Source organism: Equus asinus, chromosome 20 (genome assembly GCF_041296235.1).
Source record: "Equus asinus isolate D_3611 breed Donkey chromosome 20, EquAss-T2T_v2, whole genome shotgun sequence".
NCBI classification, from domain to species: Eukaryota; Metazoa; Chordata; class Mammalia; order Perissodactyla; family Equidae; genus Equus; species Equus asinus.
The window spans coordinates 102,438,912-102,464,790 of NC_091809.1; the positions used below are offsets into that span (position 1 = coordinate 102,438,912).

At 47.4% G+C, this 25,879-nt stretch overlaps 1 protein-coding gene across 7 annotated transcripts in view; it reads left to right on the forward strand.

Moving 5' to 3' along the window:
* The window catches only part of NAV2 (neuron navigator 2), a 706,055-nt gene that overhangs the window by 463,428 nt on the left and 216,748 nt on the right, over nt 1-25,879 (forward strand). For all 7 annotated transcript variants that reach the window (XM_070491341.1, XM_044752510.2, XM_070491340.1 and 4 more), the window contains one exon: nt 16,522-16,594. In XM_070491341.1, the coding sequence (XP_070347442.1) occupies nt 16,522-16,594 (73 nt within the window). The remainder of the gene's footprint in view (nt 1-16,521; nt 16,595-25,879) is intronic.

Below are 25,879 nucleotides of genomic sequence, written 5' to 3' on the forward strand. Positions count from 1 at the left end.
GGACACACATGTTACAGAACCAAGAAGGAATGAAGAGAAGTCCATGGGCCACCTAGAATTTAAAGTGGAAAGAGTCCGGGGCCAAGATGGGCAGAAAGCATCCAGTGTCACTGCTTAGGTTTTGGCCAGGAATCTTTTTCAAAGATGGCGGCAACCTCCACATCTATCTCTACCTCTTTGGTTGTGCCTCTGTTTAAAACCATCATTGGCTCCCTGTTCACCTCTCCATACCCTTGAGCATACAGTAGAAGGGCTTTCACAATCTGGTTGTCGTCATCTCCTGCCACTTGACCACTCATACTTTATACCCCAGACATATGGGGACTTGCGAGGGCATGTGTGCTCATGTCTGTGTGCTTCAATGCATGCTGTCCAGTCAACAGGGAAGACCTGATGATTATCCCATCTGGGTAGTGTGGCCTTTAATCTCCAGGTCAATTGTTACCTCAAGTAGTTGAGATAATTCAGTGCCTGTTGTCTTTTGTGCCCAGGTGTCCTGTCCCTGCATTTCTACTAACATACTTTCCTGTGGTTGTCTGTTGAACTGTTTTCTTGAAGCAGATGTCATGTCTTTCACCTGCATATCCTAAGCACCCATCACTTCAATAACTGGCATATAGTAGTTGTTTAATAAATGGTAGATGGGTGGACAGATGAATGGAAAGACCAAGGAGGGAGCTGGCCTGGCCTTGTCCATGTGGCTAGAGGATTGTACCGTTATTCTCATATTATCTACAGCTGAGCAGTGATTTGAGCACTGGGTGTTAACTTGGAAGTTCCTTATTGGATTTAAGAAATGTATATTCTAGATCACTAAATCACTATTCTAGAAGAATCTTTCCTTCTCCATTACTTTTTTCCTTGCTTTATCCAGAGGACTCAAATAGGACACGGCAGTTAATTTTTAGTTTATTGAGTTCTTTCGTGTTGCTTTAGGTAAGCATTTTTAGGCATCCTTATAACTACCAGATATTATTAACATAGTTAATAAGAATGATAATAAGGCACTGTTCTAAGCGCTCTACATATTTTAACTCATTTTCATAACAACCCTGTGGAATGAGCAGCGTATTCTGTTCGTTCCATTTGAGGGTCTGGAGAACTTAGACCCAGGTCCCATTTGCCGCACTCTGCCGGGGGCCGAATGTGAGTTATGGCAGAGAACCTCGCATCCCCCTTCCCTGCATTCTGTTGAGCCTAGGGTTGTGGCTTTTGTCCCTGATTCTGTCAGTGTCTTTATATAATAATAATAGCAAACACTTATCATGTATACTTATAGCTGGGCAATGTTTCAAACATTTTATCTGCATTAACTGATTTTATCTCCATGAAACCCTGTGAGAGCCGTTACCTTTATTATTCCCATTTCACAGCTAAGGAAGCTAAGACAGAGAGAGGTTTAGTAACTTGCCTGAGGTCACACAGCTAATAAGTGACAAGCTGGGGTTGGAACCCTGGAAGCCTGGCTCTAGCATCCATTTTCTTAACTCTTAAGCTGTGTCTACATGTAAAGAAACGGACTGAAGAAGGAAAAAAGACTGGCTGTGACATGGAGGTACACAAATTACACTTGTAATGCCAGCCCCTCAAGTAAGTAAGGGCAGAGCCTCGTGGGGAGACACTCCATCCTGGGAAGGAGATTTGGGATGGAGAAGCAGCAGCATGGACTCCAGAATCGGGCAGCCCTGGGGCTCTCACACTGGGCATGTGTGCTTGGCAAGTCACTGCATCGGGGTCTTCTCCCTCATCTGTAAAAAGGGGATGTTAACGGAAGCTGCCTCCTCCGGCTGTTGCAGGGGATGAATGAGGGATGGCAAAGCACCTCGCGTCATCCTGGCTCACGAAGACAGCACATTAGATGGCTGTTCCTTCCCAGCTCACAGGTCACATATATCCTAACTACTGACTTGTGCAGTCAAAGGTTTTTTCACACTCATGATGTAGGCACCCAGTGTGATAGGCTGAACAATGGGCCCCCAAAGATGTCCACGTACCATTCCTAGGAGCCTGTGAATATGTTATCTTACATGACAAGAGAGACTTTGCAAATGTGATTAACATTTGCATTTTGAGATAGAAAGATTATCCTGGATTATCCACGTGGGTCCTGTGTGATCACAAGGCTCCTTCTGAGAGGGAGGCAGGAAGGTGAGAGAGGAGGTGTGGCCATGGAAGCAGGTCAGAGAAGAGACCAAGAATGAGACTGGAAGATGCTATTCCCCTGGCTTCTGATGGAAGAAGGGGCTGTGAGCCAAGGAATGCAGGTGGCCTCTAGAAGCTAGAAAGACAAGGCGGCAGATTCTCCCCTGGAGACTCTGGAATGGATGTAGCCTGCCGACTCCTTCCCTTTAGCCCACCCAGACTGACTTTACTCTGGAACTGGGAGAGAATAAATTTATGTTGTTGGAAGCCACTAAATTTTTGGTAATTTGTTACAGCAGCAAAAGGAAACTAATACGCTCTGGGATTCAAACAAAATAACTCTCACTGAATTAGACAGTCAGCTATCTGGGTTTCTAACAGGGGCTCATTTTGCTGCCATGAGCCCCTTGGTTTCCGAGTGTTCTAGAAGTTGCCTCCGTGGTTAAGTCACTTCAAAATGGAATTTCTACATCCGTAAGTCGGAAGCAGGTGATTGTAGGGAAGGGTGGGGGGGAGAGAGGCCCATGTTCAGTTTCCAGCCTGTGCCCCTACTGTGGGCCCCCTCAGATGCTGAGCTGTCCTGGGAGTGGCAGATGCCATTTCATCCACTAATTAGAGGTGAGTACCGGGTCTTCCTGACCTCTTTGATGTGAATATAAACTCCCGAGTAGGTGCTGTGTCCCCCAACTAAAGTATGTTTGTCTTGTAATTAGTGACATTTAAACACATTTTAAGATATTTATCATATTTTATAGGCTATTTAATAACATCAAAGCTCCCGGTATAACCTGTTTATCATCTCTTTTAGTTCAATAAAAATCGCCATCTTGCCAGCACCTGGCATGGTGCTAGGCACATTGGAAATGCTCAGCTGATGTGTCTTAGATGAATGAGCTAAACAATTAGTGGTCCACCATCCAGGAACTTCCGGGGGGTTGGGGGGGAATGTGACACATCAAATTGTAATGTGTCATATACACTGTACTTTTAAAAGCTGTAAAGAAACTTGAGTCATCCCAAGCCAAGAAATTCTCTAAAATCCAATCTCTTGCAATTTTATATTTTAACTTAGTTATAAAGGTGTATGGAAAAGACACCAAAATAACAGATTATTTTCATTAATAAGGGAAGCCGTGTTTGGTTTGGCACAGCCTGCTACAGCAGTGTGCGTGAGAATCGCCTGGAGAGCTTGTTCAAACAAATTTCTGGGCCCACCCCCAGGGTCTCTGATTCACTAAGTCTGGGGAGGAGCTGGAGAATTTGCATTTTTAACAAGCTCTCAGGTGATGCTGTTGCTGTTGGTCTGGTGAACGCACTTTGCCAACGTCCTCTTAGAGCCAAGTAGAAAAATCAGTTTGGGGATATGCCTGGGCAAACATGCATTTAAACATGTATTAGTTTGCAAAGTTGTTGAAAATTTTTTAAATTAACAATATCTCTAAAGGGTTTGTTTAAATTTCGCTAAATATTTTGAATGAGCCAATCAGTTTGCGTTTTGGGAAAGGTTAGGAAGCTTCTGTTTGTCTGAGAACTATGGTGAATTCTACACTGAGTGGATCTGAGCTGTGTGCGTGGCCATGGTTGTGGAATTGGCCAGCGCCTTCTCTACCCCGCTCAGCCCACTCCATCTCTATGGCCCTTCATTTCCTCCATTGAAAAATTGAAGTGATAATCCTTTAGTACGTCGTACTTAACTGCCTGTGTCCCACCAGGCGGTCGCTTCTTGGCGGGCGGTGTTGCATCTGCCCATGTGCCCTGGGAGATGCTCAGAGAATACTTCCTGAAGAAATTCCCATCACACCTGCCTCGGACTGAGGCATTGTGAGTGGTGACATGGTGCTCAGTGAAGTTAAAGAACTTAGCAAATGTGAGGATAGGCGAAGGGAGAATAGCTATACATCTTGAGCCAAAAGAGAAATTGGATGGTGATTTATAACCATGTAGACTGTGGTTTGTATAAAAGCCATCTGTGCCTCGAGCTTGGACCCACCTCTCTGCATATGTCTTCATGGGGTTCTCATGTTTCAGCCATGCATCAAAGGGCTGTTTTCTGTATGTGTGTGTGTGTGTGTGTGTGTGTGTGTGTTTTATTTTTCCATGTAACAACTTAGCAGGGAATTTTTGTTTGCACTTTCAGGCATGGTTAGCCTATGGCATCTGCATGCTGGGAACTGGTCAGTAGAAGAATGCCAGGGTGCTCGCTTAGTCAAACGGTAGAGAATGGTGGCCACAAGCTGAGTTCAGGTCCCTTTTAAAACCAACCCCAAAACCGAGTAGATACCAATAGTTAGGTGAAAATCAACTCATAAAAATTGATCCTCCAGCTTTTTTTTAAAAAAAAAGATCTGAAAACCTGGCCATACTGGGTTGGCCCTCTCCAGGCAAAAATTGGCTAAAACTGGGTAGCAGCTGCCCCTTGAGGTAGGTGCAGGCTGCATTTGCCACACTCCTCACCATTCCCTAGTATATTATTCCCAGCCTCTGTTACTCATTTGTTACCTGCCTCAGGTTTTTGACCCCCAGACAATATCATGACCTCTCTCAGGAATCTTAAGCACTGGCAGATGGTGTTTTGAAAGATCCCTCTTTTAGGAGTATTTTGACTTCAAATAATGCCTGTAAATGTTGATATTGTCTTAAATAATTTCTGCTCCTGAAGACTTAAAACACCATAAAAGAACATAAATATTTTCCACAAAACGTGTCCAAAAGGATGTGGGAGAAGTCACTCCTCCCTCTGTGAAGTGTCCTTTGTCCTTGTGATGTAAAGGCGAGATTTGGTTTGGATGGACTGTTTACTGGTCTTGTCACATGGCCAAAGTCCTCGAGAGGGAAAGTGACCAACAGAGAGGTCAGGAGCAGTGGCAAAGCCCTGGCTGTTTCGTTGTTCCTGTTCCCTGTTTGTCGAGGGCTTCATAGCTTTAAAACACTTTCCACTAAGTGTTCAAGTTTCAACTCTGCCATTTCATAACTGCGATTTTAGGAAGGCACTTAAAACAATCTGTGCCTCCATTTCCCCATTTGGAAGGTGCTAATATCTACCATATCTAGTGGTGAAAATTAACGGAACTAATAATGTATGGAGAAGAATTTAGCCTAGTGCTTTGTGTTTTCTAAGATTGCAAATATTAGTTTCTTGTGAGGCCTCTATAATGCTTTCAAGAAAGGGCTAATTATCCCCATTTTACTGAAAGGAAAACTGAGGCTCAGGGAAATTAAGTACCTTAGCCAAAGATAGCCAAGAAGCCCTGAGAAATCCACAGTTCCCTAGATTCCACCTCTGGTCCTGTGACATCCTTAATTTTCCTTTCCCCCTTTAAAACGCCCTCTTAGTAATGACCTCGATCACAATGCAGATCACAGCACTTTGACAGGTTGGCTTTTCCTGTGGAGTAATGTGATGGGCGAGAGGGGTTCCCACATTGGTGTGAACACGGTAGCAGCCATGTAGACTTGGATGGGGTGGCAGAACTCCACCAAAATCTCATCTTTCTCACACTTTCCCCTGAAGGGACAGGAAGGCAACAGGAGAAGGGCGTGCAGCCTGGGTCTCCTTCACTGTTGTGACGGATAACTCGTTACCTTTCATGAAAGGGAGGTCTTGAGATGAATCAACTTGGAATGAAAGCCTTCCCCGGGCTCCCCTCTGCTTCTCTAAGGGGATGCTGCAGAGGAGACCCTAACTAAAGCGAAGGGCCTTTCGGGGTTAGCCTGCGGGTGGGATGTTTCTTTTGACTTGCTCTCTTCCTCTCTATTGCATCACCCATCTTGTGAGGCTCCTTTGAGAGAGACTTGCCGAGATTTTATTCTGAGTTTCAGAATTTACTGATGCTTTGTTTGTAAGTGGCTATAAAGTGCTCTATTTTTATGATCATCCAGGAGTTTAATTTTAGCCCTTAGGGGGAGGGTGTCTTCCTATTACCTTGACCTGTAGGTAGAACCATATGAAATGGCCAATAGTTAACCATTTTTTTACCTACGAAAATTACAGTTTTATCTGGTTCAGTGGAACATTCGGCAAGGATGGAAATAGCAACAGAGATTAGCATTATATGACAAGTTAAAAATTGTCACTGTTTCTTCACAAGTGTATTGGATATCTTGTAGCCTTGGAGAGCTCAAGGATATCCTGTAATAGAGACCTTCCTTGTCTGGTTTGTTTTTCCTCTTCCAGGGGATGTGGACCATGCCTCTGACATTCTGGCCATGGCGGTAATGTAAGCAGAATTGAGAATTATTTTAATTATTAATAATATTCTTAATTATTTTGAATCTTGTATAGTTTCTGATTGGTTGGCATATAGGTTATTGCTTTGATCACAGATTTTAGAATTTGAAGCTATGGGCCAAATCTAGTTTCTTGGTTTAAGGTATTTTGTGTACTACTTGCAGAATCTCCTAAATTATGTTTTAATGATCACCAGTGGTCTAGAATTCATGCTCAGCTCTTTAGCCATACCTACAAACAGCTTTTGAAATAAAAAGATTGAAGTAATGTATGTGGAAGGCCCTGGGGTTATGCCTGGCATAAAATAATTACCCTCTAATTGCTAGCAGCATCTGGAATTGGAGTGGAGAGAGAGGGCAATTTTTGAATTACGCCTCCTGCAGAAATGAACACTACAGGGTGAGATTTACAGGCAGAGGTGACAGAGCAATCGCCGTCATTGCAGCCGTCACCCCTATGAGAGAGCAGTCATGCAGGATTCTGAATTGACTATTAAAAGCATTCAGACTTACCTGCTGGCTTTTCTTCCCTGGTAACTGATGCTGCCAGGACTCATCTTGCCCTTACAGACCTGCTATCTTTGGAACTGCAGGGTTGAAATCCATGAATTGACTACTCATGAGCAACCCTGAAGAACCACAAGCTACAGACATCAGCAAATGGGCTGAGCCTCAAAACTGAATTACACAGGCTGGTGTGAGGGAGCTGGTCACCAAGCTGGTGAGCGAGTCCAGTCGTCAGCCTTCATCTACAGATTGTCCCATTCATCTGTTCCTTTATATGTATTGTTTTTTGGTGAACGGATATGTTCTAGTGGTATTTCTAAAGCTGAGGATTTAAAGCTGTACTCTTTTTTTTTTTTTTTTTTTTGAGGAACATTAGCTCTGAGCTAACTACTGCCAATCCTCCTCTTTTTACTGAGGGAGACTGGCCCTAAGCTAACATCCATGCCCGTTCTTCCTCTAGTTTATATGTGGGACGCCTACCACAGCATGGCTTGCCAAGCGGTGCCATGTCTGCACCCGGGATCTGAACCAGCAAACCCTGGGCCGCTGAGAAGCAGAATGTGCAAACAACCGCTGCGCCACCGGGCCGGCCCCTGTACTCTTGGAGTGTCTCGAGGATCTGCTGTTCTATTTTGCATTTATAGTCTGCCCCTTGAGGACTTTGTGGTGGCTTGTGCATTTAAGCTTGTAAATATGGCAAAGTTACCAAGCGAACCCAGACCTTGTGAGAAGAGCGTAGTCAGTCAGTGCAGGCTTTTGAGTAGGTGAGTTGCTGGGTGTAAGTTCGCCCTTCTCACAGTTGTTATCTTTGTTTAGGGGGCTGATATTGCTTAAAGTCTGCTCTTGCCCAGGAGGCTGTCTGCTCCGTGAGGGAAGGACCACACCGTCTTGACACTACTGTTTCCCCTTGCCCTTCTCCTAGAGCAGGGCCTGCAAGGGAGTAAATACTCAGTCATTATTTTTCAATGGAATGAATGAGGCTACCAAGTTCTAGTTAGTTCCTGGGTGAAATTCTCCAGCAAAAGTCCACAGTGCCACTCCTCTCTTTGGCTCAAGAGGCAGCCATGTGTTTGGGGTCCAGAAGTCAGGGTTTTCATGTTAAAGTTGGCATCTGAGTTTATATCCTTCTCTGTAGGTAAAGCTAAAGTTTTCTGCAAAAAAAAGAAAATTGTTCTTCTTAATGAAACTATTTAAGATCTTAGGGTTTCCCGTGTAACTTAGTAGAGGAAACTTTGACTAGAAAGCTTTTTGGACAGAAAGCCCTAATTCTGATAGGGTCAAAATGAATTCCAGCTGCAAGGAACCCATTCGTAGAAAGGCTGTACTACCGTCCTATAATTTAGCAAGTCTCAGAGTGTCACAACTCCAAAAGGATCTTTCACTTCCAGAAGATGCTAGTGATGGCTAATATTCTGCCATTTTGGAATTGAATGAAGAAAGAGCCTTTTTACACCTCTGACTATGTAAAGTTCCAGACCCTCGACATGTCAGCCCGTCTACTCCTCATTAACACTATGGGAGAGTTGTCAGCATTCCTATCTATGTTACAGATGATGAGCTTGCAGCTCGCAGCAGTTAATCATTTTCCTAGGGTCTTTGGGTCATCTGCAAGGGAACCAGAATCTAGTGTCGAGTCCAAAGTCCGTATTCTTGCAACAGATACTGTTACATGGCAATTGTGTTGGAAACAAGTGCTACTGGGAGAGGGAACGTGGGAAGCCTGTAGCTGTCCCTTCTGCCTTGGTGTGGATGAGTTAATCAGCATCTTTTCAGGAGACAGGCTACTGAAAGGCAGACTCAGGTGAGGGAAAAGGCCTGAGTCTGGAGAGCTGGGTGTGAGAGGAAAGCCAGAGCAGGAAAGGGGAGGCGGCTCAGATGACCTCATCTCATTCTCTGCTTTGCCGGGGGCAACCCCAGAGCCAGCTTGGGCATGGCGTGGCTTGAGAACTGTTGCCAGGGATGTTAATGTCCAAAATGACCACACAGTAACAAAAACTGCCAGGTATCGGGCACTTACTAATCACCACACATATGTCCTCTCATGTAGTGACAGCCACCACCCTGTGTAGGGGGTGTTAAAATATAGGCCCATTTTACAGATCCAGCCACTGAGGCAAGTTGCTGAAGATCATAATTGAGTAAATGGCAGAATCAGGATTTGAACCTAGATTTGTCTGACCCCCAAAGCCTGCGTTGTGTCTTCTAAATACCACCCCATGGCCCTATTCATTACTGTTTACCATTTGTGTCCAGCTCCTCGCTTGGAGGCCTCCACTTGGAGCAGTCCCTTTTGGGGCTGCCAGGAGGTTAGGGAGCGTTACCTAAAGTTGTAGCAGGAGAAATGACCTTCGGAATGTCTCCACACTGAGTGAACGCACAGAGGCGTCCGTTGGGCCTCTCTGACAATGCAGATCCCAGCAGTTTCCCCTCGTAGTGCCTGCCATCTCTAACACGGATGCTCTGCGGAGCTCAGCTGTAAGGGTTGATGATGGGAGACTCCAGAGGAAGGACTGACTTCTAGAACTTTTCGCTACAACTCCCAGGTTCCTCTCTTGTTTCAAAAGAAAGATTCAGAAGTCAGAAAATAATAGGAAAATGAAATATTCTAGGCATTTGGAAGCAGGGTAGAAATAGATAGTTACTAGAGGAATTTGAGATTCTTCTTTCAATTTTTTTTCTCCTCTAGTTTTTTTGTTTCCATATGGACTTACCCATTTGCTGTAACAGCCGAGAGCCTGCTCTAAACTTTTTTAAAGAGAATTCTTGAGAACATCTTGGAAAGCTGAAGTTATAAATACTATCGAAGATAAGGTGGCTAACAGTGCCAAATTCAAGGAGGGAGCTGGGCAAGGCATTAAAGCAGCAAGAGAAACAGACTGGCAGAGACACTCAAGTCTCATCCAGCCCCTGAGCCCCACATTCTTAAGCTTTCTGTTTCAAAGCCACCAAGAGAGCCAAGGCTGACTGGCTGGAAGACACTTGAAGGGCCGAAGCTGGAACACAGGGTATGGAGCCCCTTGTGCTACTGGACAAAGATGGCTTTAAGCATCAGCCAAGTAAGCAGCACCCCATGGGGCTTACAAGGGAAGATGCTCCCAAATATTTCCCCATGTAGGAGAATTTGAAGGGCCACCATAAATTTCCTTCATTTTGGGGGTCCCCTTCTAAAATTAAAACTTGCAGTCACGCACCACATGGGGGTGTTTTGGTTGATGACAGACCCCCATATATGATGGTGGTCCCTTTAGATTAGTACCACGTGGCCTAGGTGTGTGGTAGGCTGTACCATCTAGGTTTGTGTAAGTACCCTCTGACGTTCGCGCAACGACGAAATTGCTCAATGATCATTTCTCAGAACATATCAGAACGTTATTAAGTGACACGTGACTGGGTAGCGTCCTGGCCCCGCCAGCCCTGTCCTGTGGTGTTGTACATCTCCAGGACCACACTTTGGCCCACGAGCCATGTGATCATATGAAGATGTGGGGCCCCAACACTGCCATAGGTGGACAAAAAATGAAGCTGGGCAAAGCACACATCAGGTTGTGGCCCCTAGAAATGCAGAGGAAAGAGACAGACAACACTGACGAGACAGGCGTTTTAGGAGAGTGTTTCTCCAAAGTTCATTTTGTGTTTTGGTTTGGTTTCATGGTTGGATATCTTTTTTTTTTTTCCTCCTCTATTTTTATTTTTGGAAAGGGGCGGAGGAAGGAGTGTCAGAAGAGCATAGAGGCCTATTAGATGTGAAGCAGACATTCCTAGTACATGTGACCACAGATGCTGACATTCCCTGCCCCTCCCTCCCTGTGTCTGTGTGGAGCCCGGAAGTCATTGGAACCCCACCTGGAGGACACTGTGGAGCCGTCTCTGACACAAAATAGTGCGTCCTCGAGCTTTCACCTTGGAACCTCTTGGCCTGGCTGCTGTTGCCATGGCAACGGGTGCCCTGACAAGGCATCCCTGAGAACCTGAAGGACCCCTGCCTTCCCTCCGCCCCCTGCCCCCACGTCAGCTCCTGAACGTGGCCCCGTGTGGCCCAGCCTTTGCTCCTGCTCGTTGCTCTTCTTCTTTGCTCGCTGGCCTCCAGGCCTTTCGACTTTCTTTTGGTTCCCAGAATGTGGTATGCTGCATCCTGCACGGACGCTTTCAAGCCTTAGGTTCGCTAGGCTTGGTGTGTTTTCCTCCCCGCACTTGGTGCCCAGCTAACTCCTTAGGTCTCGGCTCAAATTCCCCCTCCATCCCTCAGTCAGCAAACATTCCTGTGTACGTACAGTGGGCTCCATGCTCTTCTGGGTGCTTGGGGGCTACGTCACTGGATAGTGGACAGAACAGACCAAAAGGCCTGTCTCTGTGGACCTAAGTGCTGTCTCTTCCTTAAACCTGATGCCCGCCCCCTCAGCCTAGATCAGGTCTTCTAGTATGTGACAGACGTCATCATGTACTTATTTATGCATTATTTTCCCTTACAGTAGCCTGTAGATTCTACGACATCAGAGATTACTCACGGCTGTGTATCCAGTACCAGTACGTTCATTGCCTGACACCCAATAGGTGCTCAGTAAATATGGGTGAAGGGATGGATAAATGAATGGATGAATGATGATTATTTTTGTTGGCAAGTAGCAATATCAGGTGTTAGGGTCACACCCTTCCAGAAAGAAGTTGCTTGAGCTGATGGATGAGACTCACGAAGGAGCTACACTGCGCTTTTAAAATTACCAGAACTTGCCAGTTCTTCCTCAGTCTTGTCTGCGGTCCTGTCTCCCATTGCCGAGGCCTTAGGCATTTCATGATTTTAAGCAAATGGCTGTGACCATACCTGACTTTAATGCAGCAGTTGTTTACCTTCCCTCCTGGTTTCCTCTCCCAGGATGGAGATCTCCAAGGGGCCTGGAGAGGAATTCTTAACTCCTAAAAGCTAGCACACCATTTACCCAGTGTGCCCGGAGCCCCATCTTCCCCTGGGCTGCGGGAGCACCCATAGAGATGGGCTTCGTTTGCGTTAGTCATTTTCGTGCGCTTTGCACTCAGCTACACTGGTAGTCAGAGAAAAATGATGCCATGACAACTGCCACAACAGATGGTATTTGATCAGTCTCTAAGCTACGGAGGAGACGCAGAGCAGTGCTTCCGAGCTTCGCATATCTTATGTTATCATGACACCCAGTCCAGCCTCAATCATGATTGAAATGTGAAGTTCTCCTTTTGCCTCCTAGCCCTCCCTTCCCTTTCCGGTTGTTTGGCATTTGTTTTGATTTCCCTCGCTCTCGGGCTGTCCAGGGTGCAGATACGCTTCTGGGTGTGGGAGACAAAGGCTATATACAACATACATAACTAGTCCATGGAAGTTGCCCTGCAAGTCTGAAGTTCAGTTGAGAAACTGTTCAGCTTTGGGGTTCAGATCTCTGCGGAGACTGGGAGAAAGGCTTTATTGCACCTTTGTTGGGCATGTGGGGACCGCACAGGGTGGAGGCCACATACGGCCCCAAACAAATGAAGCCTGGGGAAGTGCATATCGGTCTCAGTCTGTCCCCTTACTCCGCCCCCTCCTTCATCCAGCACTTTTCCTGCTCCCAGGATCTCCAAGCCTCCTTGTGGTGCCTCTTCTGGGCTTCTCACCTCCATCACAGCTAAGACTTGCAAACTCCAGGAACTTGATCCCAGAGCTCTTGGACCTGTTTCTATGGCAACAACTACATCAGCCTTCTCCCCTAGTGGCACCCCCACCCCATCAGCAACACTGGAATGTGAGACTTTTTCGGCTAATTTTGGAAAGTAGTTTATATTGGCTGTTATGTGTTAATGAATAACTTCGGTCGTATTTACATACTTTGCTAGTTAAGAGTCTTTTCCAACGCTCTGCCTCCCAACTTTAACTGGATCCTCATCTTGCACTACGATTCTGGATCACACATGAGCCACGAGCCTCGTTAAAGAGGCACAAGGGGCATGGGGACACCCTTGTGCTGTAAGGCATGCTGGCGTCCTGCCACCAGCTGTTCCCCTCGTGGGATGCGGTGGGAGTTTGCAGTTTCAACAGTGTGTGAGGATGGATTGTTTACCTGTGTAGTATTTGGAAGAAAACCTTAAGGTGAATTTTAATCACAAGGGAGCCTGGATCAAAGCACCATTCTCCCCTTCTGATCTCTTTCCAAGAGAAGCCGGGAGGTTGGAATCCACGTCTGACCCCGTTCTGCTTCCCAGCCCTGCTCTCTTCCTGGGGTGCAGATGAAAAGAGCGTGGGTCTCTGCCGCCTTGTCAGGAGTGATTTTTAGCCTTAATGGAACATTATTAAAGAGTGGATTTGAAACTTGAGGAATGTTTTTTGAACTCCTTCTGTGAGCGGAGAATTTGTAGTAAAGGGAGAAAATTCAAGGGGCTCGATGGGCTCCTGAGTCGTCTTAAATGATAAGCTATGTTCTTCGTTTCAACATTTTCTGGGAGTGTCATCCAGATGTTGCTCCCTGTTTCGTCTCCTCTTGAGGAGAAAGCATTCTTAGTGCCCTTAGGCCTCCTGTCTCCATCTAATGAAGGGAGATCCTAATGCTCCTCTCGTTTCTGTGCCGCGATTCTCCCTGAAATGGGTGGGAATCAGGGACTGTGTGTGGAATGGCTCTGTGGCCCCTGAAAAGGAGGATTATGTAGATGTGGGCTCCTGGACAGGGAGGTCTTGGGACTGACACTGTCAAAAGAATTGAGTACGGTGCCTGGCACAGAGCAGACATCCACACAGTTAGGTTCATTCAATAAATGATTAAAGGAATCATGGAACTCAGGTTTCTCAACCTTGGCACTGTTGACGTCTTGGATAATTCTCTGTTGTGGGGACTGTTCTGTGTGTTGTAGGATGTTTAGCAGCATCCTTGGCCTCTACCCCCTAGAAACCAGTAGCAGTGCCCTCACCCCCGGGGTGTGACAACTAAAATGTTGCCAGAGATTGCCAGATGTCCCCTGGATGGCAAAATCCTTGCCCCTTCTCTCCTGCCCTCTCTTGCCCAGTGGAGAACTACTGATCTAAATTAAGAAATCAGTTGAAAGAATGCTAGGGCTTTAAAAAATCAACAGGAGGAAGAACTATTCTCAGTAACCTATATATAATTATTCATTCCTTTAATAGAATTTAACGTTAAAAGAAAGCCCAGTAGATGGCTGAATTGAAATGTACCAAGGCTAGCCTTGCAAGAAGAAATTACTATGTTCTTTAAATGATGCTCTGTGCATTGAATGCTCCATGAATGTGACAAGTAAATGTACTGTATGCTCCTTAGGAGGAAATTTCTGTAGAATTACAATATTGTGTAGAGCGGTGCTTTTCTTGAATATGTTGGTGGGTGTCTTTTTATTCCATGTCATACCATTGCACTGCTGTTGAAAAAACTTACCCTACCTATGTCAGCCCACCCACGTGACACTTGCCAGGATAAATATCAAGTGTGCTATTTTTTATTTTGTGTTAACAGATTCAGGGGTGGTCAGTTTTTTTCTCATTTCCTCTGGGGACTTAATTGCCAAAGCCTCGCTTATCAGCCATGTGCACAATATTATATTAAAGAAGTAGGGTAGGATTATAGAAAGAGACAAGGGGTAGAAGAGGAATTTTATAATTTTATTATAATTTGAATACTGGTGCCTCTTTGTTGGGGCAACAGATCCTTCTGAGTGGTTTTGGTATATTACACTATGTACAATAGAAAGAGGGACGCATAGTTATTCTCTCAAAAGCAGGTTTTGTGATAGGGTGAAATAGCATTTCAAGATATAACTTTTATTGCACTTACATATAGAAGCAGGTTGCTCCAACACACCTTCCACGAGGCCCTCCCAGCCATTCTCTTCCTCCTTCCCCCTCCCCCCGCCAAGATGGTTGCACCTGGTTATCACTGTCAGTCATCCTGGGACTGGAAAGAAGAAAAGAGAGTTACCAATCTCATTTTTCCTCCTTCTTTATAGGGAATCATTTTCTGCGATGGTGGCAGGCATAACCCATAGCATCAGCATTTATTTGGTTTGCAGGAAATTGCATTCTGCTCTTTTTCCTAGAGATGAAAAAATGCCTCCCAGATGAGAACCCTTGAAGGTGGGCTGGAGGCTGAGAAAGAGACGGGAACCTAAGCTAAAAAATGCAAGGATGAAGTAACCTTAAGCTCAGGGTTGAGTGGATTCTTCTAAAATGGGTGCAGTTTGGGGCCGGCCCTGTGGCTGAGTGGTTGGATTCATGCTCCACTTTGCTGGCCCAGGGTTTTGCCGGTTCGAGTCCTGGGTGCGGACATGGCATGGCTCATCGGGCCTTGCTGAGGTGGCGTCCCACATGCCATGGCTGGAAGGACCCACAACTAAAAAATGCACAACTATGTACTGGGGGGCTTTGGGGAGAAAAAAGGAAAAATCTTTTAAAAAAATAAATGAAATAATAAAATAAAATGAGTGCAGTTTTGTTCCGGCATCCCCAAACTTAATTTAAAGCCTTTGGAAGATGCAAAGACTGAGAGTAGAGATGAAATGCAGGATGGCTGGGGAGGGTGGACATGAACTTCAAGACTTCGAGCCAGACTGCTCAAATTAGAGCTCTTAAATTGTAGATGCTTCACTCTCTTTGGCTATGAAGGAGCCATCAGGAGCTTGCTTGGGGAAGGGGAGGGAGGATGGTCCCGTGGACACTGTGAAAGATGGTCTTTCATTGGTTCAGAATCAACCCCATAGGTTAAGCACTGGTTTGAGTTCGAAAGAATGTCAACCGAGCCTGGGAAGTCAGAAAGAAGGTGGTTGTGCAGGTGAGGGGATCTCTATCGTGAAATGCAAATTGTGTGAAAGTCAAAGATCCCTGTGCCAGGTCAAAAGGAGTTTCTTTTATTTAGAGTCACCATTGACATAATCAAGCCAGAACATTTTCCTGTAGCCCAAAGAATAATTAGCCCTGACATCAGAAGTCAAATGAGACCTTCGGGAATGACCTAATTGTTCTTCTGTGAGAGCTGGACATTGGTTGGCCCTTGGCCATGTTATCAGCCCTGCAAACCTGGGAGTCTCCTGGACTCTGGTGGTGAGTCCTTTCTTGCCACAGAAAACAGAAAGGACAGAGGGCATCCGTGAGGTCACAGCCCTCCCTGGGCATCTGCAACGCCTGCCATCCTGAGAATTTTTGAGCAAACACTACCCAGATTCCAGCTGAAACTCCCATTCACTGTCTCTCCGTTTAACTACCTGCCTCCTTGGTGGCTGGAAATTTCTCCTAGCTGCTAGTAGATGGGCGGGTCTACTAACCTCGTCCCCCACCCCCATTTTTCTAGCAACTGCTCAAGTTTTCAGGATTGCACTGATGACAGTGATCAGCATATGAAGTCCAGTTCCCCCCTGGTTATTTTTGGCAGCCATGAGCCATCCAAGGCTGCATCTTTTCGTGCTGTGTGGTTGGGATATTAGATAACCTTTTCCTGTGCAAGTATAGACAAAGGCAAGTCCTGACGTGCATCATCCATCTATTCGTCCATCCGATGTTTATTTCCTCCAGTTTTTCCTCATTAAGAACCTTAGCGAATGCTCATGAACCCTCTCTCTGACATAGTCCTTTGTTCCTAATAACAAATGACTCTGGAGGAGGCTGAACATTTATTGAGTGTATATTGTTGTGTTTTTTTTTTCCCCTAGATTGAAAACATAGATGCCTGCTTGAATTTCCTGGCAGCTAAGGGCATAAACATCCAAGGGCTGTCTGCAGAAGGTGAGTCCGAGTGCCTGTTGGGAGGCAGCCTTTCCATCGGCGGAAATGCCCACCTGTTGCTTATTGATGACGATACAGCGAAGCCGAGGGGTGCTGGTGGCTCTGCTGGTTTTGTTTTCCTTCTGGTTTTGAGGCAGCGCGATGCTTGTCTAGGCTTGAGGATGTCAACTTTTTGACAACTTACAGAATCACTCCAAGATTGCAGATTCAACCATGCCGGTCGTGTCTGCGAGACAGCGAGAAAGGAGTGGAGACAGGGCTGCTTCTCTGAAGGGCTTGATCAAACAATGCCGGTTTGATTCACCTGACGAGCAGTTCAGTTAATTATCAAGCTGGGCCTTATCTCTGGGAGGGAGAACACTTAACCACAGAACATATTTAAACTGTACAGTTCCCAGGGAAAAATGCCCAATCCTTATCTCTTCCTTTTATTAGAAGAAGCAGCACTTTTCCCAGCTCAAAAAAAAAAAACCCACGTTATTTATTAATGAGATGCTCCATTTTGACATCCTGATTAGTTTTTAATTAACTCCAGTTTGGTGGCTAATTAGCACATCAGTGTTTCCTGGTGGTTCACTGTTCGGTTAGGTATTGGTCTGGAGTAAGGCTGGTGCGAATTCTCAGCCTCCTCGGGCAAAGTCTCGCCCTGGAAACGTCTGCGCTCTCCCTTGTTTGTAAATACAAGCAGCTGCCAGCTCAAAAGCTGCCATGGGCCCCGGCGTTCTCCCAAACTCATTAGGCTGCACCTGCCTCTGGTTTTCCCAGAACAGGTAAAGCAGTTTGGGCTTCAGATGACACCACCTTTCCCTCACAAGGCTGCTTTTTGAAAAGATGCCTGTTAGCATGGACTCCGGTGGTCCGGGTTGGGAGGCAGGGAGCAGGGTGGAAGGAAGTGGCCCAGCGGAGCAGGTGAGTTTACAGACGTGATCCCTTTGGGCCTGGGGCCTGCCTTCACTCTGCTCTGTGGGGAGAACTTGGTCTTTCTGAACTGTAATCTCTTCAGGTATTGGGGGTGTGTCGCCACTGTTGGTGCCTCATGGGGGTGTCATGTCTCTGAATGGGGCTGTTGAGATTTCCCGAGTGCAAAGTATCCCAGTTCAGGCACAGGCACACCGCTTCCAGAGGGCTCTAATGCACCATCAGGTGGGCAGCCTAATTCAGGCACACTGCTTCCAGAGGGCTCTAATGCACCGTCAGGTGGGCAGCCCTAATGCAGGCACACTGCTTCCAGAGGGCTCTAATGCACCATGAGGTGGGCAGCCCTCATGCAGGCACACTGCTTCCAGAGGGCTCTAATGCACCGTCAGGTGGGCAGCCTAATGCAGGCACACTGCTTCCAGAGGGCTCTAATGCACCGTCAGGTGGGCAGCCTAATGCAGGCACACTGCTTCCAGAGGGCTCTAATGCACCGTCAGGTGGGCAGCCTAATGCAGGCACACTGCTTCCAGAGGGCTCTAATGCACCGTCAGGTGGGCAGCCTAATGTAGGCACACTGCTTCCAGAGGGCTCTAATGCACCGTCAGGTGGGCAGCCTAATGCAGGCACACTGCTTCCAGAGGGCTCTAATGCACCGTCAGGTGGGCAGCCTAATGCGGATAAACAAGTCCCCACTGTGCTTCTAAGGCTTTTGTCTGCATCAGCTCCAGCTCTCACAACTGAAGTTGTAATTTATAATTGGCTGAGTTTACAGATGAAGAAACTTTGGCTTAAAGAGGTTGTGAGTGACATCCCAAGGCCTGTAGCTAGTGAGTTGCAGAGCCAGGGTCTGAACCCAGGTCTGTGTGATCTCAGAGCTCACGGTCATGGTGTCCTTGGGAAAGCAGATCGATAAGATCTAGGCATGCCACGTACAGGAGAAAGAAGTCGGAAAAGATTTAGAACCCTCTTTGTTAGCTGGAATGTCTCAGAAGAGGTTGTGTGGCCCATGGAGGCACATCATGCAAAGAGGCACTCGGCCCCAAGCCCCTTGTCAGTGTTGGGCTGTGTCCCTTGTGAGTGTGAGTATAGAAGAGCATCCTGTAACCAGTGTGTTAGGTATCAGTCACTGGGGTACAGTAACAGCCCCCACCTGTGCTGTGTTGACCCTCCATCTTTCCTGCTGAGTCGAGACTCACTTGATGATATCTTGGCCACAATAATACAGAACTCTTTAGTCCTCTTCAGTTATTAGAACAGTTTTATTCAATACTTATGACTCAGTCTTATTCATTTTTAAACTTCAATTTCAGGCTCTACTCAAAAGCTCATTTCCCCCTGGCCCCAGTGCAAGTGGCTTTGGAAGGTTGGTGGGGGCTGGGGGCATGATGGCTTGACTTCCTTTCCCTTCCCTCCTTCCTGTGCTCGAGCCCCCAGAATCGGGGCAGCAGAGAGGAAACAGGATTCTGCCGAGGCAAAGTTGCTGTCCTCCTCTTGGTAGCCGTAATTGCCACTGTCCCCGGGTGGGAGTGTCCTGCTGACCAGGGACTCGCTCCCATGGCCTTGCTGGTCTTTTGTGAGATTTGACCAGCTCCTCCAGCTCGCTCTCAGCTGGTCACATTCAAAGCCCATCCCCCTGATTCAGGTTCTTTGTCCCCACACTAAGGTGGCCAGGTGGTCCTGATAAGGCTGTGGACCTCATTCTCATCATCCCTCCATTATCCCCCATAGAACCAGCAAGAATGTGTGGACTTCATCTTCCACCTGTGGCAGGTAGAATGGGCCTCCTGCCACCTGGAAGTCCCCCACCATATCCCTCTCCAGCTCTTTCTCCTCCCTACCCCCGACTTAGGGGGCCAAGGAGCATATCTGCTAAGCAGATGTCCAAGTGGGGACTAGGATGCCAGCACCCCCACTTGACATGATTCTCTTAGAGCCTCCTCTTCTTTGACTTAAAGGGGTGCAAGGCCCCCACCTTCTTGCTCCTTGGAGAGGGGAGGAAATATCCTGTCTCTGTGGTCATCAAGCGTGATCACTCTTCCCCACGCTCAGTGACCTTCTCTCATCTAGATCTTCTTACCTAGATTTTTTTGGGGCGATGGGGGATGACGATGGTGGTGTTTGGTGGCAAGACTGATTCTGGACTAATGCAGTCTTGTGGGCACGTGACTGGCCCTAGTTGTTTTGTCCACAACTTGAACTTTTAAAGCAAGGGTCCTTAGAGCCTTTTGTCCTCAGATGGGCCTTATTCACAATTTAAGGGATATGGGAAATATCTCACCTGACATACTGTTAAATTATAGGAATAGAAACCATTTATTGGGAACCCACCACGTGTCAGTCACTGAAATAAGTGCTGTGCACATTTTATATCTCATTTAATCCCCTCTGCAATCTTATGAGGTCGGTATTTGGGTTGTCCCCATCATATAGATGAGGAAACTAAGGCCCAAGGAGATTAAGTTACATGTGGGTCCGGGGAGGCCCACGAGGTCAGCAGTGGCTAAGCTGCCACATCAGCTGACTTGAAAGCTTGGTGTCTTGTGTCATTTACCACCACTCACACTTCTAACCACCTGCACCACTACTGGAAAAGCATTATGGTGGTTAAAGAAATAATGTAGGTTTAATGCTTTCTGTTTTCCCTTTGAAGACGGTTGAGTGCCTGAGGCTCCTCCTCTGATGAGAAAACATCAGCGGTTGGAAAGCCCCACTGTCCGCCTCCACCCTCTCCCCGTGACTACAGCTGGGTTTGGAACCCGGGCGGGTGGATGCACCTGTCCTGAAGCATTGCAGCAGCCTGGGCCCTGCCCCAACCTGCCTGCTAGAGAGCCACAGACACCCTTTGTTCCCGGGCTGAGGCTGCAGGCCCAGGTGAGCCCCGTGGAGATGCTGCTGGTTTGGGGCACTTCCCCTGGATGAGGCCTGCCCACCCCCTCGGGGTTCCCCAAGGCTGGATCCATCCAGTTGCTCTCGGAGGCTTGTCAGAGTCACGTAAGCTGAATCACCCCCTACCCCGGGTGATTTTCGAGATCCCTTCAGCCCCTCCCCAACACTCCACCTGTCACAACCATCTGTAAACCTGTCCCTGTGAGGAAGGATGGCCCTTATCCCTGGTTCTGAGAACATCTGGCTCTGAGCCCATTCTCCTGTAAGGGGGAAGCCGGGGTCCAGGGTAAGCTGTGTTCTATTTGGTTCAGCAAACATGCCCTGGGCACGTCCTCTACGCCAGGCACAGTGCTTGGCACCGACAGTCACGTCAGTCCTCCAAAACTAGCCTTAATTCCAATACTACAAGAGCTGTGCTAGTCGTATGTGCAGGACCCAGTGGTGCCCAAAGAAAGACAGCACTCAGCTCTGCCTGCGGCAGCCAGGGGAGCGTCATGGAGGCAGTGACATTTCTCCTGGGTTTTACGGGATGAATAGGCATTCTCCAGACAGAAGAGGAAGGGGGAGGGAAATCCCGACAGAAGAGGGGGCATGGGAACATGATGGGGCAGAGGACTAGCTCTGTATGGAGACTGGAGAAACAGAGGCAGGAAGATCCGTTTAGGTGCCTCTGGGAAGGCGTGTGTGCTTTTGAAGTGAAATTGGTTGCTGATTTGATGGACTCACACCTGGGTTCACTCCCCTGATGCCCAGAGACCTAGATGCTGAGCTTGCCCCCCTCGTACCCTGCCCCAGGAAGCAGGCGGTCTTTCCAGAGCATTAGGGTAGACGTGGCAGGTGGGTCGTTTCCATTTTCTCCTGCCCACATCGCCTGGGTTTGGCAGTGAATGGGACCGTTTCTGCCCCCCACCAGAGGGGGCTGTGGGCTCTGCTCCCACCCCTCAAACCACTTCCCCTGTGGGGAGCCTCATTGCCAGACTTGGAGAGTGGTTCACAGAAGGGCTGGAAACTGATGTGGTGAATGTAGGTCGTGTAGACGGGCCACCTGGAGGAATAATGCACAGAATCCACAGTTCTCAATCCGAGTCACAGGCGACCTTACCCCGTGGCTTAAGGGAACTCAATAGGCATTCTGTGACTCTGTGGTCCCTTTGGCTCCAAATTCCTTCTTCCTTACAAAGCAAGTGTCTTCGTATTAGGTTGTTCCAGTGCCTGTGCCATTGTAAACGAGCCCTGAGGTTTCTTTTAAATAACGTTGAAAGAAAGTAGTTCTTCTATCTGTCCTACCCTGTGCCCAGCCTTTCCCGCAACATCTGTGAAGATTAGCACCACTGGTGGGACCAGATCACTGAGAGCCCACAGTCCTTAGGAATCGAGGCGAGGCTGAATTCTGCTGGAAATTGGCATCTGGCCTGTGTAGTTGTTCTACAGTTTGCTTGGGGTGGCCGCCGGAAGAGGAAGAACAGGGTGCCCGCGCTGGGTTAGACCCCGGCTAGCTAGTGTCTCCTTGGGCAAATCAGTTCTCTCAAGCTCTACACTTTTTTTCTTCTCTGGAAATCAAGAGGGTGAGGACAACTGATCAGATACGAAATGATAGTCTTTTTCCAAAGCCTGGGGAAATGTCACGAAGGAGACATTTTTGTGGGCTGATGGAGTTTGTTTTTCAACTGCCTTTGGAGCTGGCTTACCAGGCCTCATGGAACACAGACAAATGCCGTGTGGAAATATGGGAAGAGCACAATTCTAGCTGTTTTGGATACTGTCTGTTATAGACCACCCATGGCATAAACTGTGGCTTCCAACCCCAGTCAGAGCATCCAACACTCTTGAACTGTTGTGTTCTTAAAAGAAAATTAAATTGTCCAAATGTCCACCAACTGGTGAATGGATAAAAAAAAGTGGCATATCCCTGTCTTGGGATATTACTCAGCAATATAGAGAAACGAACTAGTAATAAATGCATTAACGTGGATGAACCTTAAAGACATTATGCTAAGCAAAAGAAACTAGATTCAAAAGACTGCATTTTGCATGATTCCATTTATATGAAATGTCCAGAATCGGCAAATCTGTAGAAATAGAAAGCAGATTAGAGGTAGTTTGGGAATTGACTGCAGATGAGCCTGAGGAAATTCTCAGGGTGATGGGAATATTCTAAACCTAGAATTTACCAAAAATCATTGTACACTTAATGTGGAGGCGAATTATAACTCAATAAAGCTGTTTAAAAAAAAAAAAAAACAGAAAGGGGCCGGCCCGGTGGCGCAGCGGTTAGGTGTGCACGTTCCGCTTCTCAGCTGCCCAGGGTTCGCTGGTTCGGATCCCGGGTGCGGACATGGCACCGCTTGGCAAGCCATGCTGTGGCAGGCAGCCCACATATAAAGCGGAGGAAGATGGGCATGGATGTTAGCTCAGGGCCAGTCTTCTTCAGCAAAAAGAGGAGGATTGGCAGCAGATGTTAGCTCAGGGCTAATCTTCCTCAAAAAAAAAAAAAAAAAAACCAGAAAGATCACCATTGAGTTTTCTCTCGTGTGAGAATATTCGGGATTGGTTTCCTTCTGGGTGCCAGTGACCGGCGTGGAGAAAATAAGCAGGAAGAATGTGCAGCTCCTTAGGCTTCCTTTAGATGACGAGCCATGTAGTGAGTTCGGAGGAGCCTGCCAGAAGAGCGACCATATTTTCCGAACCAAAAATGCAAGTACAGAGTCAGGCTGTGTCCGAGGTGCTCTGTACCCATCTTCTCATTTATCTGCACGGACTTCTCCTGACAGCCCTGTGGGAAAGGTGCAGCAGGGCATACACCCATTTTAAAGAAGGACACGGAGGCTTAGAGAGGTTGAATCTTGTGAAAACCCAAAATCTGTCAATGATGGACTGCAGAGATTCAAACCCAGATCTTTCTGGCTCCAAAAACCAGTGATCTTTACAGGAAAAATGCTGCCTTTGTGGGAACACTGTGCTCTTTGACAACAAGTAAAAGAATGTTTTAGGGGATAATGCTCAGTTACGAACAAGAAAAGACTTAACGAGCCCAGCAGGTAGAGGATATGACACCTGGGGCTCCAATTGTCCGCCCTGGCTGGGCTGCTAGGCTGTAGGGAGCTGACGTGGACAGGCCTGCTTTTTGCAGTGGACAATCCCCGAGCCCCTGGATATGCTGAATTATGAGTTCCTCCCTTCCTTGTTTTTCTTGCGTGGTTTAAAAAATTGTATTATGGAATGTGTCAGATATGTTGTCATGTGTCAAATGGTTGATACATTCCATAATAAAAGAATACTTACAGAAGAAGAATAAAGAATACTTGTGTGCCCGCCAGCTAGCTTAATAAATAAAACATTATCTGGTGTGCTTTTAAATCCGCCACACACGATGGGTGTCCAGGAAGCCAAGTTACAGCGTTGGGACATGGGGCTTTGAGCTGGACAAACCTAGACTCACATCCCAGCTCCTGCGTTCGTGACCTTGGAGGGGTCATAAACCCTTTCTGAGCCACTACAGGGGAACTCCTATTCCCTTCCCAGGTTGTGGGATTGAATGGGATCGTGCGTGTGAAGAGCTTGACCTGATACGGGCTCATTAGTGGCAGCTCTTGTTGTTATAAACAAGTCGTGTATAACCTGAAAACAATTATAAAAGGCGCTAAAAATAACTCGGACAGCTTTCATCTATCCTTGTGATTAGCTCTACTTTCTCCCTCCAGTGAATTTGATTTTGAGGGGACCTTAACAGGTGCTCACTTGCATGTCAGCTCTTGATGCCTCCTCCTGATTCTGTCCCTAATTCCCATCACTCTCCAGCTGGGGAGCACGGGTGTGTCACTTCACCCTCTCTTTTCCCACGAGCAAGATGAGGTGCCCATCGACCCCTCATGCCTGAGCCTCCCATTCTGTGACCCTGACGTGCTCGTAAGAACATTTCAAAGCACAAGCAGAACAAGCCGCAGGGCTGCACTCTCCTTTGGTTTCCTTAGGATGGAGAAGGAAGCGGAACTGAGGGTGAAACTGAGCTTGGGGGGCGGGGGAGTGATGGGCAGGTTGGCCACCACCTTGGAGCTTTCTCTGCTCCCTGCACTGCACATGGGGGTCCATAAGCATCCTTCTTTGTCCAGGTCAGTCCTGGCTTACACTTGTTGTCCTGGCGTCGTTAAAAGCTCCCCCCTTTCACTCTCAAAACTGTCATGGTTTGCATGATAAATTATAAGATCACCATAGTAAAAGCCATCATTTTTAAGGCACAAAGCTGGAGCTATTTGGGAACCTCGTTTAGGATTCTGGGGCGACAGTTGTCATACAGTAACCAAGACCAGTGAAGGACTTCACTGTTTACACTGGGCCTTCACGTGTGCGCTTATTTGATCTGCAAAGCAAACTTGTGTGATGGGGCAAACTGGGCCAATATTGCCATTGAGGCCCAGAGAGATTAAGTGACTTCCCCAGGGATGCACAGCTCCTAAGTGGTAGAGTACAGGCTGGAAATCATGCCTTAGGTTTTCCAACAGCTGTCCTGTCTGTTTTGTCCCACAGGCAGAACCTGCTGGCTCGCAAAGGAGAGAGTGAAGGCTGGATTCTAATAGTTTGTATTGTCAGTTTCCTTAGCGCCTGGAGAGAGGGGGCTCCAGCAGGAAGTCATTCAGCCTGGCCTAAGCAGCAGTCACACCCAGGAAGCTGGCAGGCTTGCAGGGGTCATCTTGTTTCTGAAAGGACCCCATTCATACCTTCTGCCCCTTACTGGTCCTTGGAGGAAACTCATTCCTTTATCAGGAGCCTCTTCCCCAGCCTGGAACTGACCTGAAGGTGTGCGTTACTCACACAGGGAGCTTCCCTTCCTCTGACCCCACCCCCTCTAGCCCACTTGCCGATTCAGAAACAGAAATGCAGCCTAGGGTGGAAGCAGGGCAGAGGGAGCCCCTGAGGTTCCTTCCTCTCCGTCCCTCATGCTGGGTGGCCCCACTGCTTCGCTCTCAGGGTCAGTTTAGACCTTGGCCGTCAGCATCTGGTGTCAAAAGAACTTTAGAAAGGAGGCATTGCCGGAGGGATTGCCCCCTTGTGGTCCGTAGCCCCTGCCTGTGAGTAAATATTTCATTCCTGCTCTGCAGCTCTTTATGCATGCCTCGAGGCAGATGCATTTTAACATCTGAAAAGTTCCATCTGGGATAAAAATTTTCTTATCCCCGCTCTGCTCTAACTTCTTTTAATATGGGAGAACTTTTGTGTGAGTAATTCTTCAAGGAAGCAAGTGCTATAGCCTGTCTCCACACCCATCCAGAATTAAAGTTCGTTATTCAGTGGACAAGCCAGACACAGAGCCACCTGTTTGAGAGAAGGCTGACTGGGTAAAGCGGGGCAGGGATCCTGGTGGAGCGGGACAGCGCCCTTTGGCACACTCAGGGTGGCTTGAAGCATGGAACACGGACTTGGCAGAGCCACGTGGGGCCCAGCGAGTTTCTCTGCCTGGAGAACAAGCACAGGCTTGCTCGGGAC